Source organism: Gouania willdenowi, chromosome 10 (genome assembly GCF_900634775.1).
Source record: "Gouania willdenowi chromosome 10, fGouWil2.1, whole genome shotgun sequence".
Lineage (NCBI taxonomy): Eukaryota > Metazoa > Chordata > Actinopteri > Blenniiformes > Gobiesocidae > Gouania > Gouania willdenowi.
In genome coordinates this window covers 32,046,474-32,064,671 of record NC_041053.1, presented here as the reverse complement: position 1 = coordinate 32,064,671, position 18,198 = coordinate 32,046,474, and the positions used below count along the sequence as shown (strand labels likewise).

Below are 18,198 nucleotides of genomic sequence, written 5' to 3'. Positions count from 1 at the left end.
GCAATCGACTTAAGAGGTGAGTGTATGTGTGAGCTCAGATGGAAAAATCTATTTAAACGGAGTGTGCTGCAAAAACACAGTCACTGTGATTTATCATCACAAATCCCCCACCCATGCATTTAATGCGTTTCGAGGCCCTATTTCTTAAACTGAAGTCCAAGCAACATTTACCCATCCTTCAACAATGATTCATCCATGAAAAGTTTTTGTGGGGAAAAAAAGAACTTTTATTATTTAAAAAACAATGAATGTCGTGTAGAAATGTAGACCATCATCTTTTTCTATAAAGCCTGATTTATATATGTATGAGTGTTTTAAACAGCAATTCATGTTGAGTTATTGGTCTAAACCTTATTGATAAAAGAAAGACAATGCAGTTATTTGTTGATTCTCTGGTTATCAAGCCTTATCATCAATGTCTATCATTATCAAGTCATTTTTTCATGATGCCGTTGCTTATGCAAACCACACTTCACCTGAGACATGCTAGATAAAAGTCTATGTTCTGTGACTGCAGAAGGTTACTCTCCAAAACTGCTTCCATCCAATTGTTTAGTGTATGCATTATTAAGTTGTCTTGATGTGTTTAGTGTATGATTTATTTATTCATAATCCAAGTGTGCAAGAAATATGCATGCACAGCTTACGTTGAAGCTGATTTGAATCTTTGAGCACTGTTCTAATGTGATGCTTCTGATCTGCTGTGCCGTGGATGCATAAAACAAATCCGAGCACAAAGTGGTGTGATGAATCTTTCATGAATGTAGATCAACTTTCTCCTCGACCATGCTCTGAATGGTAAATATATGCAAACTTTAAAGAGCACGATATAGCAGCGACAAGAATGCAAAACTGATAGTGATGAACTGAGAGCTGTCCCCATGCATTTTCAATATCTATTTTTCAGCTATGTTGTATTGATGATGTGTGTGGGGGAATAAAAAACCTGATTCCATTGCAGCAACAAGTCACATTGGTTTTGGTTAGCTTAGCATATTATCTGGCTATTAGAAAAGAAAAACCTATACCAAATTTGGTCAAGAGTAATCAGACCAATAACTATCGAGCATCCATACTTTTTTCCAAGAGTGGTAAAAAAAAAAAAATGATAATCGATTACTGGCCGTTTTAGATTATTTACATTTTTCAAATTGTAATACAAACCAGGAAAGTCCTTCTAATTTGGATATTTCAATTACACTATACCAGACATGGGAAACTGGCGGCCCTAATTTTATGCAGCCCCAAAAGTAAACAGTATACAAAAAAAGCAAGAATACATTAAGAATACATTGCAGAAAAATATTGTTAAAAAACAAGAAAAACACAGATAATACTCCTAAAACACACAAAACTACTACAAAACTGAACAAAACGACAACAGTAATGCACAATGGCTTTTTCTCCTATAAGGGACAGCATGTGTGAGTGAGATCTGTAGTGTAGCTTGTGTAGTGATAGATATGCTTTTCTTGCTCTTATGAGAAGTAGTGAAAGCAGCAACTCCTAAAACAAGTATTTTAATGCAAAATAATTATAAATACTAAAAATATGTATCTCAGAAATATGGATAAAGGACACTGTTTGACAGTACTCCATAAATAATATAATATACAGTACTTGTATGACATGTACTGTGTGATTGTGTAAATACAGTAAAAACAAGTAAAAAAAATAGATATATCTCAATATAAATTATATTGTCATTTTCTATATCGCCAAAATAGAAAACTCGATATATCTTGAATCTCGATATATCGCCGAGGCCAACTGGGAAGTGGAAGATCCTGGGTAGAAGTTTCAGGCTCCCGGCTTCCTTTCTATAAATGTGTAGTTCTCACTGTTAATATAATATGTACCGGTACACTTTTACTACACCCAGCCCAGAGGAACAGTTTTTCAGCTAAACCAAATGCCTGAGTCAGGTTTTTGGGCGTATAGTTTACTTGTGTGTGAAATTCTCTGGTTTTGTGCATCTGCATGTGATCCTTTGTGCCTTTGCGCCCTCTGTGGACGAGCACAGGTCCCACTTCCCTAATCCAGATGAAGTAGGCGAAGGTCATGAATGAACAAGTTTATCTTTTTGGAAAACATTGCAATGTTTGATCAAGTTTCTATAGTTGCTTTGACGTTTTAGTCAAACTTCTCCATTAATCTGTCGTCTGTTTTTCAGGACTCAACGCTCTGCCTTTTGATCCGTCAACCAACAACGACCCTCTGCATTTTAACGGCTCAAGCGTACCCCTGGTGACCGACTGCTCTCCCATAGATAACGCAGCTGAGAATAGCAAGAAGAGGAAGCGTGCCAGTGTGCCTCCAGGTACTGACAACTGCTACCTAGCAAATGCTGCAGGATTACGCCACAGTCTCACATTCTCACAGAATTGCCTTCAGCCATGTCAAATTTTGAACACAAGAGTCTGCAAACCCCAAACAGACCAAATGCTTCTCCTCAACTGGGAGAGCTTTGAAAACAACAGCTAGGAGTTGATACCTCTTACTTCTTTCTCTGCCAACAGCATCAAAAATCAGTAATGGGAATTGTTGCATAATAGCATTATTTGGTGGTAGTGTTGGGGGACAAAATTCCTGGTTCACTCTTTGTTGTTTTTTTTTCCCCGTGCAATGTCCCCTGGCTGTGTTTGTAGGGCCTATTTTGAGGTCAGGGAGCTGCTTTACAGAGATATAGCACATGTGTGACTGTTACTGTGCCAGCACCACCTGACAATTACAACACCAACACACCTTCTTTTTTTATTATTACAAAACCCCGTATGGGTCCCCTCCACGGTATGATCATATAAATTTACATGAAGTGCTAAGTTATCATTCAAACATTAGAAAAGTGGGTGTGTTGCCTGCGAATGTGTCCATTAAAGCAGGGGTTCTCAACTGTTCTCACCTTGGGACCCACATTTTGCCACAGACAATAAATTGCGAATAAATTTCTTTTTTGGTGAATTCAACAAACCAAATTTAGTTTTTCAAAAAATAGCTTTTGAAAACACACATATGTAATCTTTTATAAAACATAAATCTATGTATTTTCCTGTGCAACATGCTTGTCAAAAGAAAAGTTTCTTTCAAAATAAAAGACAAGTCCAACATGAGAGACATTAGGAGGCTATTAATTTATTTTTTGACCGGCTGTCCGCGACCCACCGAGTACAGGTAAACGAGCCACCTTGTCTGCACATGCTGTCAAAGGTCAACACTACAAGAAGTGCAATCATTTTGAGACAGCAATGCATGTTTTGTTATTGCAATAAAATAAATTGATTTATTTAGCATTATGTAGTGGGGAGGAGAGACTCAAGGTAGGAAATATAAAGGGTGGGGAAAAACGAGCCACTTTTGGGTCCCGACCCACCAGTTGAGAACCGCTGCATTAAAGAAATACTTTCTTTTTCAGTGTTTTTCAACCTTGGGGTTGTGACCACATGCGGGTTTTCCTGAAATTTAAATGGAGTCACCTGGAAAGAGTAAAAATAATTACTGATTTAAAATGCAAATATGTATACAGGGTTTTCATGTATATATATATATATATATATATATATATATAGATAGATATATATGTATATAAGAAATAATATTTTATTCAAAAGACTGATTCCAAGACAAGCTTTTCAAATTTAAATGTGTTATATAATAGGTATATAAGTACACACGGTGGATGCACACATTTAATCTGGCAGAAAAAAGAAGACCCGACCTGCGAGAACATGGCCCAAACCTGCCCGACCAGAATGTAGACGATGTCTCTTTAAGCCCGAACACATTTCAATCAGACGGTATTCACGCTCGTGCACACGCTTGTAATATGATCCATTGTGAGTTAGAAACATGACGAGCAGCTTCATGTGCGCTCCACACTACGTCTGGTTGAAGCACACTGTTTATATTGGACATTAATTACGGTTACCAAGCTCAGTAAGTACACAGGCAGCATCAGGGGCAGCTAAGTGGCTGCAAGGGTCCTCTGGGTCCTCGGGTAAAGACGGGGGCATCCGAGCAGATTGCCTGTATTGAATTGACATTGCAGCTGATGTATGTGTTATGGAGATTAAAAAGAGAGTTTAAACAACCCGTGCATGCCTGGAAGTGCCTTTCGTAATCGTAATTCAATTTTAATTGAGTTTAGATAATTGGAATTGCCTTGAAAATGTTATGAAAAATTGTCAATTATAATTAAATGCAAAACTGAGAAACCATGTTACAGTTCTATGCACAGTTCTACACATGTGGTTATAAATTATTAAAAAATGTTCTATATCAAGCTTTTCCAAAATATGTAAATCAAGAGGTATACTGAGACTCAGACGCCCACACCAAAAATATTAATACACATTTTTGCATTGATGAGGAAGCCTAACAAGGTAACCAATAGATAGGAAATAAATGAGATGATAGATATTTTTAGTGTATTTTACATTTGATTTTCGACCCATTATCATAAGAGATACTAACAGAAAGCTAACACAAAAGGAAGGTTTAGTTTTATCAGGTTTTTTTATTCAGTAATTGTGATCAATGGTAGATGAACTTCAGTAATTGAGAACGTAATTGTAATTTTCTTTCTGAGGATTATAAAATAATAGTAATTTAATTGTAATTGGAAAAAATGCTGGTCACTGTAATTGTAATTTAATTGTAATTGAAAACGTAATTGGAACTGAAAAATGTAATTGACCCCAACCCTGTCAAAAAGTAATTATAGAAAAAATTATTTGGGGTCACAAAAAATTTGTGATAGAAAAATGGGGTCACGATCCAAAAAAGGTTGGGAATGACTGGTCTAGTTAATTGTTATTATTATTATTATCATTATCATTATTATTATTATTATTATTATTATTATTATTATTATTATTATTATTATTATTATTATTATTTCTAAGCAGTAGAAAGAATAGGGCCCTAAAGATGAAGACGTGTTTGTCCATGTTCTCTTATTTTTTTTTTGTTTCAGCAGCCTTACCAGCTTTTCATTACATTGTCAGACGTCAAGTGCACCACTTTAGAACGCCTAATTTCATTTTCAATCACTCACCACATTAAGGCATAAGTGGAAAATGTGTCACAAATGATGGTATTTAAATCAGTCTGAAATGATGGATTAATTGATGGTGAATTTTGAAGACTTTCTAAAATCAATTGCTATTCGATTGTAACGAAGTGTAACTTTTCAGTCATTTTCAAATATCAGCTTCAGTTTTCTTCTAATAGCTTTCAGAACTGCAGATTATATTGCCAAGATTTCAGATTGCATTCAATATTATGTATCAGATGTGTTTAGTAAAAAAGGAAGCCCGGGGCATGTCATCTTTTCATTGTTTATTTTACTTTATTTATTAGAATGTGTCCTCATTGTCACATTTCCTGTCTGTATCCTCCAGTCATAATATCACCAGCATTAGACAAAAAAAGGCTGTCATAACAACAACAGTTGCTTTTTTTCTGCTTTTCTCATTAACAGAGGCAAAAAAAAAAAACTCCAAATCTAGAAAAAAAAAAGAATGAAACAAACAATTGTTGAAGAGCTGCTGCTTTGATGTTTGTTTTTCCAAGTCATATTTGCTCTTTAACACTTGGACCATCTGTTTGTGTTCAGCAAAACAATATTTTCAAAATAAACTGTAATAATATGATCAAATGGCAGTTTTCTTGAGATGAAAAGGGACTTTTTAAGAGTTTGGAGAAACCACAACTGGATATTAATTCTTTTAATTTATAACATAAATTTGTTGATGAGCAATTTGTTGCAATTCCTAACAGCTACGGAGCATTTTACATGCGTACAATTTACAATCATCCAACCTGTGAACCACCAGTTCACATTAACCAGTAGATTATTTCCTGTGCCCTGGGATTAAGACTTGCAGTGTCGTTTTTAACCCTCCTTTTACTCTGATTAAACAGGAATAGACTGTAACACCCTATAATAAGCCTCTATAAGAGATGTTTTACATTACTTTTCAAACTGCAGAATCAAGTCTTGCTTTATATGTTACAATACAATAAATACATGTATCTAACTTTGCATTTTGGTAATGTAAGCAGATTCCTAAAAGAAAAGTACCGAAAGTATCACAATCTTTAAATATTTGTTCATTAAATCACATTAAAACACCTCTATAGATAATGTTCAATTGCTAATCTACAGCTGTTTCTAACTAAAACACGTTTCATTTCACATCCTCTTCGCTAGTGCAGTAACAGGCAACTAAGGACTCACTAACATACATTGTTGGTAAAACAAACTATTTGAAATACAAAAAAGTGAAGAAATCATGACACAAGTCATTTCCTTTCTCTCTCTTTTTTTTCTCTTTTGCATAAATGGCCAGAACATTTCTTGTTCATCTTCTGTAGAATATGTTTTCATGTTCAGGGAAGTTGTCTTTGCACAATGCTGGAAAAAGATCAATGAAGCATAATCTTCCTTTTCAGTGTAATTGGATGTTCATACTTGGGATCACTTTTTTTCCAGAATGACTAAGAATGCCAGTACAGTACTCAGATGTATGTACTCACGGATACAAATATCTATTGATGCAAATGCAGATGATTGATTAAATTAAAAACAATGGGTATAAGGGCATCCTAGGCCTTTAGGCTAAATCATGATGTACAATACTGTTTATATCTCAATATTTTAATTTCTCCGCTCAATCACTGTATGAATGTTAAATTCAACCATTTGGTGCACAAAATGAACCTATATAGTGATTCAAGTGGACCCTTATATTAGGGTTGTGCCATCTAAGGAACCTCACAATTTGATTTAATATAGGGTGCTACAATTTGATTATTCAGCGATTATCGTGATTTTCGATGCATTCCCCCCTATTTCTTTTTTCCTCACTTTGTGGCAATTTCATACTTTTTAACAAAATCCCATAAGAAACTAAACATTTTGCCAAAGACATTCAAAGCAGCTTTAAAAACGACCTTCATCAGATCTCATAACACTTGTGGAATTTGGGTTTTTGAATAAAAGGTGGATGGATAAAAGAAGACAATAAATTATTCAATCATGACAAGGAATGTATTTGACAAACTCCAGATCTGGCATTGACTGTAGACCAGTTAACCAGTAGGTTTGCCACTTTGCTCAACCATGTTAAACAGTCGAGGCCTGATTGTCTGTTTTTGTTGTTGTTGTTTATTGTTGCTTGTTTAAGTCAATAAACACACTGGGGGTACACACATGTACACACATTGTAACCTTGCCTGCAAAATGGATTCACCTTGTTGTCACAAACACCAGAATCCATCTTGTGCTGTTCCCTTTTTTGCCTTTCGAAACCGCACCGATTAGAACCAATCATGAGGCAGTGTTGTGGTTTAGGGCGGGATATCCGGGTATGACGAAGGCAGAACTGCCGAAGCAAAACTGGCGTATGCACAGTTGCAGGAAGAGGAACTAGCTGGGCTACCGCTATTAGCATAGCTTCAAAGGAGGATGAACGTGTGGAAGCTGCTATAAACTCAGTTTTAGAAGAATCCAGCATTTCATTATTGAAAGAGCAACAACGAGAGATGCTTTGTGCATTTTTGGACGGTAAAGACGGCAAAGGGGAGCCTTTTTGTTGTTGTAGCAGCGTTTTTGCCGATGACGATATCATTTTTTTACCGTGTGATTGGCTAAGACTAATAATGTTGGACAGGCGCTTCGCCCAATCAGCTTCAAGCATTCTGTTCATGTCCCTCCCTGGTTCCAAAAGGATTCGCCAGACACAGACCCAGATCGATGTGGAGAACTGGAGTTAGAGGGAGGGGCTACACATCAATCTGGCTCTTGCCAGGTTATACACATTGAGCCTAAGGACAAATGAATTCATTTGCTCACAGATTCAGAGTTTAGTCTACTTACTGAGTGTTTGTCAGGACCTCAGCTACTCACTCATTAACGGCTATACTGATTGAATCTCATTAGGGGACTCTAATGGAGCCATTACAATAGAGTGATTGTCATTACGATTCCTGTAACACTGTGTAATCCATCATACATGTGTGCAAGCATCTGGACCTGCCTACCGAACACCTACTCTGACTGTTTAACTGTTACATGGCTGCGGCTTCTTTCAATAATCGATTAAGAATTTAAGAAGCTGACACACTGTATGTATTGCGTGATGTGACCCAAGAGAAGTTCCAGTCATTCCACATTTAATAACACCCAACTAAACTAACATTTACTAATGATATTTAAATTGCCATGCCAACAACAAACAACACTATTCATACAGTAATTAAGAAGCATCACCTCCTGCCAACAGAAAAACTGTTTGAAGTCGAAGGCGGCTGCAGTTTTTCCCCCTGTATTTAATTTATTATTTTCCTAATTGAATAATCTACTTGAAGGTAAAGCCAATACTTTTAAGAAAAAAAATTTTTTTCACCTGTTATATTTTCAGAACTCATGAAAACCATTACTTTATCTAATATTAACAGTTAAGTAAATCTATCTTGATTTTGTTATATTTTACAAACTTTGCATTCTTCTAATCGTAAGATACCTTTTGATGTTTTATAAATCATAGACGCACAACCGAGTGGAGAAATCAATCATGGACCTGATAGTTCACAACTAAATCTCATTCTAAGTAGTCATTAGACAAAAATCAAAACAGCAACCAGTCAAACAATGACAAATTTGTAGTTTCTAAATTCTGATGAAAGAATACAATAAAAAAATACTAGTGCTGTCAAGAGATTAAAAAAGTTGTCCGATTAATTAATTATGCTCTGTGATTAATTCATCTAATTAATCTAAAAATTGCTGAGAAACGCCCTCAACTTGAGTTATTTATATTTAAATGACATTATTGTGGCAGATCAAAACATTGATGTATAAAAAAGTGGCTTTATAAAGTCATTTATTGTTCGTTTTTAACAGATGCAGGCATAACTATTTATATTCCTCTGTATTTGAGACTAGTCCCAAGGACCACCTGTCATATTGATGTGTACTTTTGTCAATCTCCAAATAGTAGAAAATACAAATTAAATAAAATGTCATATGTAGTGCTATAAGTTAGCACATCATAAACAGTAAGAACACTTTTCTGACACCAAACTTGTTGCTTTCTCTCTCCTTTAGATACTAATATTCATCCAGTGAGTTTGTTCATTTGTCAGACACGGCGTGCTCGCAGAATGTTGCAGTTAGCATTGTCCGAGTGTCCATGCCAGCTGCCCGTGCTAGCTGCTACATGTTTAGCATTGAGGTGGTAGAGGGGGGTTCCACCTCAAGCCTTTCTTGCACAATTTGTACACAACTGGGCTTTTCTTTTTCATCCGGTGTTTTTAAAAGCTAAAATTAAACGAAGCTGAGAAGCTCTATGGTCTCCCGTCTTGTTATTGTATTTTGTGCATCGGTAGTATGGGTTTACCGGGAACTCTTGAAATGAGAAAAGTGCTAGAAAAAAAGCGATTAACAGCGTTATTTCTTCAGCACATTTTTTTTCCCTGTAATTAATTAATTGCAATTAAAGCGTTAAAGTGACAGCCCTCGTTCAAATATTTCGTTCAAATATTTCTATATCTATCTATATAAGTGCTGTGATTAGCATGAATAAGGCGTCATGAAGGCTCTCATTAAGTGTCGTTCGCTAAATTATGACACCTTTTGAGCTATGTTGGCATTTTTTGGGTTGGGTGGAGGGATTTAGTGGGTTTAGGGTTGGCTAGGGTTAAGGTTTGGGTAACAAACGACAGCTAATGACAGGCTTCATGACAATGACTAATGATAGGTATCATGTCCTAATAATGACAGTGTAATGTCAGCCGTATGTATAAAACTTTGGTAGAATGTTACCAAATAATTGTTACAAAGTGACCAAACAACAAACTCTTTCCATCATGAAGAAATCTTGAACTGTCACTTATAACAAGCACTGAAGGACATGTTGAATAGACACGGTCTCAAAAAATGTTTTTCTTTGTTTTTCTGATGAGAGTTCTGGGAGGAAAAAGACAAAGCAAAAAATGTAATTTCCTTTACCTTAGCTGTCCTAATAAATAAGCATGTATGCTATGTTACATGGCGTCACTAATAGAAAAAAAAATGATTAGTTTCCTGATCTGGGTGATGCTTGTTTTGTGCGCTGTGCTTTCATCTCGGTGTAAAAGATTGATGGATCTAGTAATGAACGCCCACATTGTGGAACATTTCTTCTTCGTCATGACTGAAAACAGGATTACTGCGGTTTTTGAAATAGTCATAATGTCACGCTTCTCAGTGTATCAAACGTGTTTCCATTAAGATGTTGGAAATGGGTGTTGCCCTCAGTGTTTATAAAGCCTTTTGGGCGTGGGGAGGTGTAGATTTTTTTATTATTCTATTTTTTGAAAGATGTTGAGTTGTGATGCAGTTTGGTATGATTATCACTGAAGACTTTTTTTTGGTGCTCAGAGAGAGAAACAGAAATAAAACTGAAAGGACCAATGTAAAGCTTCAGTATTCAGGTTGATAACATTCTTTTTTTTATGATTTCTCTGGAGTTTCACAGCTTTAAGAAGTCCTGCCTTGGATTTTGATGAGGTTTGTAGTAATGAAATGTGCCTGCAGCAGTTTTTAACGGCTCATTAAGTCATCGGTATAGGACAGCCTGATAACAACCCTATGCAAACGCTATGGAAAACACAAGGACACAAATTTGTCTGTTGAATTCATCCTATGGAGACATGTTTTATATTTTTCCGCAGTGGAACTCTTGGCCTTCCCTGTCTGAAAAGCCTTTGAGTTTTAACCACCAAATTGGATTAACAAAACCTGGATTTTAACTATCTGGATTGGTTTGGACAGTCTGAAACTGGATAAGCTGATCATCTCACTATCCTAACCCAAGGTTTAACCCAAGTGTCTGGATGACTTGGCATTCTGAATCCTGAAATCTTTTTAAAAATTAAGGGTTTTTAAACTCTTAATTTAAAACAGTTTTCTCTATGAGTCTAATTAATTTATTTATTGAATTAGACCTAGTCTATTGAGAGGTTATTAAGTATCTAAAGCAGGGGTGTCGGACATACGGCCTGTGGGCTAGGCTCAACGAGTCATAGGAGTCCAATTGAACCTGCTAGGTGAATTTTCCAGATGTAAGAAAGTAAAAAATATTATAAAGAAAGATTAGGACAAATGGACCTACAGTTGGTTTGAGATGAGATTTCTGTTTGTGATGACGTGAGGCATTAATTATATTGTTTGTCATGGCTAATACGTAATGTCTTCTTGTTATTCTAAGCCAGGGCTGTCAAACTCATTTTTGTTCAGGGGCCAAATACGGACCAGTTTGATCTCAAAAGGCTCACAGATTATAGATTGGGGGGGAGGGGGGACAATTTTAACATCATTGTGCCCTAGTTTTCAATATCAGTAATTTAGAGGAATTGTTTGTGGAATTGTTTGTGGAAAAATTGCAAGATTTGTGGAAAAATGTAGTTCTTTCCACAATTTGCAATTAAAAATGACTGCATTCATGTGACATAAACAAAGGAAAACTGCAAGCCCCGACAAAATTTTGTGGAGTTTCATTAATTTGGTAATTTACACAATAATTCATATTTTCTCTCTTTTTTACTTCCTCCTGCGAGCCGAATTAGATGCTCCAAATGGCCGGATTTGGCCCTTGGGCCTTGAGTTTGACACAAGCTGATCTACGTTTATGTGTTGATGATGTAACACTGGAAGGGTTTTACTGGTGTAGTGCTTTAGCTATCATTTTAACTGGTGATTGTTTTCCTTTATGTTGCGTGTTGTCTCGTGGGGTTGGATTAGAAGCAACGGTGGGTCTTTAGGTAAAGCCCCGCCCCCTTACCTACCCGCTGTGAACAAGTGAAAAGTCCTGAAACTTTGGGGCTGCTTTGTGATTTTACAGAAGAGAAATAAATGCATTATTCCACCCACGTCTGTCAGTGCTTCCGCCACTTTTATTACTGAGGGAGTTCTACCAGGGACCACCGGGCATTTTCACTGTTTCCGACAGTCAGCCAGACACACACCAGAGAAAGTTAACACAGTTCATCAAACTCTGCTGTCTGTGTCCGTCATATTTCCTCTGCACTCTGTGGAGTTTGTGAGAGAGAAAGAGAGGGAGACATGGGAGAGGTAGCAAAAACACTGACAGCAACTCCAAAAACTATTATTTTAATGCAAAATAAGCTTTGTAAACAATATATATAATATATATATATATATATAGTCACACGATTATTTACACTATCGTCTAAAAAAAAGGAAGAAAAAAAAAGCTTTTACTCAGGTCTTGCTGAGCATGCTCAATGCTTTTGTGAGTTTTTGATGAATATTTTTGTGTAAACATGTCATTATTGTAAATTAAAAAAAAGAAATGAAATACTTCACTAAGCTTTCATCTTTCAGAGCACCAGTAGATTTTACTGAGCTGTGGGGGGGCTACAGTTAAAATCCTTGCAGATTATTCAGCTCATAGCACACCATTCTGGAACAGAACACATCCAGCATAAATTACTTTGGCAACTGCAGTAAAGTGTTATCCACCCACATGGCACAGAATACCAAGGGTTAACTTCTAAACGTACTTTTCTGAGCTAAGTTCAGGCTTTGTCTGGATTCTTTTCAAGTACTTTTTTCTAACAAAGCTGTTTGACTGGGAAACTGTATTTGAGCTTGGATTAGAGATCAGGTATATTTTCAAATGTTAGGTCATGTGATCATTCATCCAAAGTATTTACAAGAGAATTCCGCTCACTTGTGTTTTTCACTGCGTAAAAAAATCAATTCAGTTTTAATGTAAATGTCAGTTCACAGGCATAGTTTTGAAGAGCCATTCCCCCACCGATTCAATCTCTCATGCATTAACCTTTTAGTGGAAGCTAGGAGAGAAAAAATAAATACAAAGCTATTGATTTTGAGTGGAAAGGTTATTGTCATTAAGAAGGCGGGATTACGAATACATAATGTGTGGGTAGATATATGCATTACTCTTCAGATTAGTGTAAAAAGTCAGAGTGTTGCTACATATTATGATGTGGGAAATGTTAAAGTCACCCTGTAGTGAGAGAGAAACAAAAGCTTTCTAATCTTTATTAATAGCTATACATACATGCGACCCAGATTGAATTTATAATAAACATTCACAAAATGTGGTTCGTCACAGTTTTTACACATGACCATGTCAGCACTATTCAGTTTAATTTGATTTCAATGGCCTTTTATTGTGGTAAATAACAAAAACAACACTGTATCAAGACTGAATTAACATTTAATTTACAAACCATTAACAGACAATATTAGAGGTCGACGATGGGATTTTCAAAGGCCGATGCAGATACGGATTAAAAGTAAATAAATAAATAAAATCAGCTGATGGCCGATATCTAAAGCCAATTTTGGAAGCAGATTTTTCAGGCCAATATACTTTTTTTTAAAAGCACATTGATTATGAAAAACAATTGAAACACTCATATGATATAAATGTATATATTAGAAATGAAATTAAATACACCAATCTTAACATTTATTGAACTTTAAATATACCTGTACACAACCAAGTAAAACAAAAATCCTTATCCTATTAGGGATATAATAGGATAAGTATATTTGATCAGGCACTATTATATTATATCCTTATCCTGTTATATCGGCTTTTTATTTGTAAGCCTATTGGCTTAAACCTCTCCCATGCACATCCTTATTATTACTTTTTTTTGTGTATATTCATACATACGTTTTTTTTAATGTTCTTTCTTTTTTCCTTTAATGGCTATTATTAAGTGCTAAATATATATATATATATATATATACTGAAAAAAGTCCATATATCGGCTCGATATATCTGCCTGCCGATATATCGGTCGACCTCTAGACAATGTCAGAGACTGTATGTCATTAAACTTGATGAAAAAAAATAATATCTAATTAATCAGAGACTCTGTAATGAATGAATCTCAATTAATTGCCTAACAATATTCAACACGAGAAGCAAAGTTTTTCAATTTAAATGGATTTTGGTATATGACTGAATCAATGAAAAAAACAATAAATGAGTTTAAACAACAAAATTGTCTTTATTATTTTCATCACTGAGTGCTAACATATTGTGCAATATGAATGAATAATATTTTGACCACTGCTAAGGCCCAATGAAAGCTGCAGATAGGTACCAGCAGAAAATTGATAGATGCATATTATTATTATTGTATGAATTTAGTTTGAAATTGTCTTTCTACATAGCAGTTCATAACTTTGGTCAGATTATGCTATTTGTCGCACTGCTTCTAGCCCCGCCCACATCCTCTACCACCGATAGTGGTCGACTGTCCACTACAATCATTTATTTAGTGAGTTTGTTCATTTGCATGGACTTATTCATTTTGGCTCTGAACCCTCTCATCTTGTCCAGTGTGGATTGGAGACACTGTCTGCTCGGACTAGGACTGTTGTCTAAGCTAGCTGCTACATGTTTAGCATTCAGGTGGTAGTGGAGGCTCGAAGAGCTCGGGTGATCAGCAAACTATTTTTTGTACACAACTGGGCTTTTGTTTTCCATTGTTTTTTTTTTCATTTTATTTATTTTTTAAATCTAAAATTAACTGCAACGAAGCACAACAACGACTTCTCCTCTCAGGTTCTCCTGTTTCTTGTGCTGTGGTCTGTGCATCAGTATTATCGGTATACTGGGAACTCGTGCAATGAGAAAGGTTCCGTGCTGTTTGGAGTGTAAAACAAAACGCTATTAACTGTGTTTTTTGGGGTTTTTTTAGTGCGTTATTTTTCTATAATTAATTAATCGCAGTTAACGCGATAAAGTCCTAGCACTAGCGCTGGGTATTTCCAGGTACCTTGCGATACGATATATCGCAATATTTTTTTTCTTTTTCTACGATTAGGATATTATCACAATACTTTGGTACGGTGATAATCGATATATCGCGGTAAAATTTCATCCACGATACATCACAATATTTGTGTCACTGAAGAAATTCTGAATTTATCTACTGCACTGAATCATTTCACAGGAATTACATACAAACTAGTGTGTGTGCGTGTGTGTGTCTATGTGTCCCATGACAACTCTGAAGGACTAAAATATTTTTCTGAAATCATGCTTTGTAATCATGAAATTGCTTTTCAGTGTGATGGGACTTTTCTGTTTGAATGAAATGAATGCATGCACCAATTTTCACATATGAAATGTGCTCCCATATAATAGTTTCCAGCATCACGTGTGCAGGCTCTTTTCAAAAGAGAGCAGAAATGCTTTTCACCATAAAAACTGTCGTTTACTGTCATTGATCCACTTCTGTCAGGCAAAGAGCTGTAAGGAGGTAAATAATGTGATGGGCTACTCTGGCTGTCAGCGATGACCGTCAATGGAGATCTAGAGTATAAATGTGTTTATCATCCCTTAAAGGGAATACTGATGATTGCTCGACACATATTGGAAGATTTAAAAGAGCTTAACAGTGGGAAAGAAAAAAAAAACATCATAATGACCTAGAACACACACGTTAAACTTAAGGCTCGGGGCCAATTCCGACCCTTTAGAGCGGGGTGTCAAATGCATTTTAGTTCAGGGGCCAAATTTTATCATTCATGTGCCCTATTTTGCACTTCTACCTATAAAAGTATTTGAAGTATGTGGGCACCGACAATATCCAAGCAATAAGCAACAGATATCAGTCCCTGCAGGATTTTAAACGTTTTTGATTTTGTGACCAATTTTTATTTAATTTTTGGGACTTTTTGGAGAAAAATTGTCAGATTTTGGAAAAATTGAGAGTACTTACTACAATTTGAAGTTCAAAATTAGGCATGGGAAAACTGTGAGCCCTAGAGAAACATGCAGTTCCATTGAATTTTTGTATTTGGAGATACTGAGATATCGCCAACTGAATTTGTTGGCAACTTACACAATGACTAGTGTTTTTGCTGTAATTTTCTACTTTTTCCTGCGGGCCGAATTGAGAGCTTTAAAGGGTATTTGAAGACCCCCTGGGCCTTGAGTTTGACACATGTGCTTTAGAGCATCCAATTCGGCCCACACGAGAAAGTAAAAAAGTCAGAGAAACCATGAATCAATGTGTAAATTACCAACTAATTCAGTTCTAGATATTTCCAAAATAATACACAAATTCAATGAAACTCTACAGAATTTGCAGGGCTCACATTTCCCCCCATGCTTATATCACATGATGACGATTTTTCCAAAATCCTGCATTGTCTTCAAAGAAATCCATCAAATTGCAGGCTAAAGGATTACATCTATGTGTTGTCCAGTGAATGTACAAATGTAATCCACTTAGAGAGTAGTGATTGAAGTGCAGGGAAAGCTTCATAAATACCAAGGTCTTCTTATTCCTCTGAGATTTCTGTGCTCTTTACAAACGGTGTTTTGTGTGCTTATGTCTTTTAAACAATACAACCATGTGCAGTCATATCAAGCATGCTGAGCATTAATATACAGTATATTCATCCCACTGAGGAGTGCTTTTGTAACAGATCACAATGGAGATGTTGGATCTTTAGGCTAATGATAATAAATTCAGGGGGTAAAATGGAGGTCTTTCCACAGTGACTTTCACACATTGTTCTTCTTCCCCGTTCCCTGCTAGCACTCTTTCTTCTGCAGTGGTCAAGGGACCCTCTACCATTTCACTCCCATCTTGGAAAAACCTTCGAATGTGTTTAAATAATTCATAGCCAGGAGGCACCGTGCTCTGGCATGTTTGTAGACTCGCATTAAAGCTAAATGCATTGCTCTGAGCAACGCGCGCAAACTGGAAAGACTTTGATATGAAAACAAAATCTTGGATCAAGCCTGTGGTTATGGTTTTTTTTGTTTTGTGTTTTTGCATAAATGAAGCAAACAAAGGATTTTATTTGCTTAACACTCTCTGTTTTTGTTGCCTTTTTCAGGTACATAGAAAGCGAAGGGAAACAATTAGATGAGCTTTCCTCTGGGGAATCAGTCAAATAAATAGTAGTTTTTGTTTTGTTTTTAGAAGGTATTGTATTTCTTGGGTTGCCAAATGAATCCCTTTAATCATCACATAGCTATTTGGAAATTATATTGGGACTGCACCACCAGCCTCCAGACATAGAAATATTTTACTTCCCAGTTACCCTGTAATGCAGACATTGGCAACTGGCAGCCCGGGGGCCACATTTAGCCCTCGATCTCATTTTATGCGGCCCCCAAAGTAACAAGAGCAAGAATACTTTATAAAACACAAATAATTTCAACATTGCAGGAAAATACAGTAAAAAAAAACCAAGAGAAAAACATAGAAAATACTACAAAAACACACAAAACTACTGCAAAAAAGAACATGACAACAGTAATACACAAAATTACTTTCAAAAAATAACAACAAAAGTACACCAATAGACAAGAAAAACACAAAAAATGACTCCGCAAATAAACAAACAAGCAAAACGACTAAAGAAATACACAAAAATAACTCCAAAAAAATGCAAAATGACAGCACAAATACACAACATGACTCCAAAAAACATATATATTTAGAGGAAAAATACACAAAAGGACAACTGAGGAGTATTCCATAAAGGAGGGTTAACAAACTCTGAGTCTATCCATAAACTCTGGGTCAACATACCCAGCGATGGGAAACTCTGGATATCGGATTCCATTACAGCTGGTATGAAGTGGGTTAATCAACCCTGAGTATGTAAACCTTGGGTTACTTACGTGCACGCGCGCGATAATAAGCCATCATCAATGGATCAGAGATTTACTCGAGCTGCCATGACAACCAAACGGAAGAGAGTGATTTATTCACCCTAATGGTGAAATAAGCCGGTGTTTGAGGAATATGAGCCTTTTCTAAAGGTGTGTTCAGTCTTCAGTGACTATAGTGGCTTAAATCACCCGTAATTAGTTACACTTTTTGGTCGCTTCATCACTTTATTGCTTGAGTGACGTGACGAGCTTTGAATAATATAAATAAAATGTGTCTGAGGAGACGTGGCAGCAGCATAGGATGTCTGGATAGAGAGCCCTACCGTTACACTGGATTTAAAAACAGTGACGCTTGATATTAAATCAATTATATTGATTTTTAATGTAATATTGTCGCCAGAGTCATCTCAATGTCCTAAAAAAACACTAAACCGGGACGCGAACCCGCGACCCGTCACTTCCAAGAGCAGCGTCACAATTCACTGCGCCATCACACTTTCAAAGATGT

The 18,198-nt window shown here is 36.1% G+C and overlaps 1 protein-coding gene across 4 annotated transcripts in view; it reads left to right on the top strand.

The window, feature by feature from the left end:
- The window catches only part of enox2 (ecto-NOX disulfide-thiol exchanger 2), a 240,171-nt gene that overhangs the window by 96,636 nt on the left and 125,337 nt on the right, over nucleotides 1-18,198 (top strand). For all 4 annotated transcript variants that reach the window (XM_028460204.1, XM_028460201.1, XM_028460203.1 and 1 more), the window contains one exon: nucleotides 2,174-2,320. In XM_028460204.1, the coding sequence (XP_028316005.1) occupies nucleotides 2,174-2,320 (147 nt within the window). The remainder of the gene's footprint in view (nucleotides 1-2,173; nucleotides 2,321-18,198) is intronic.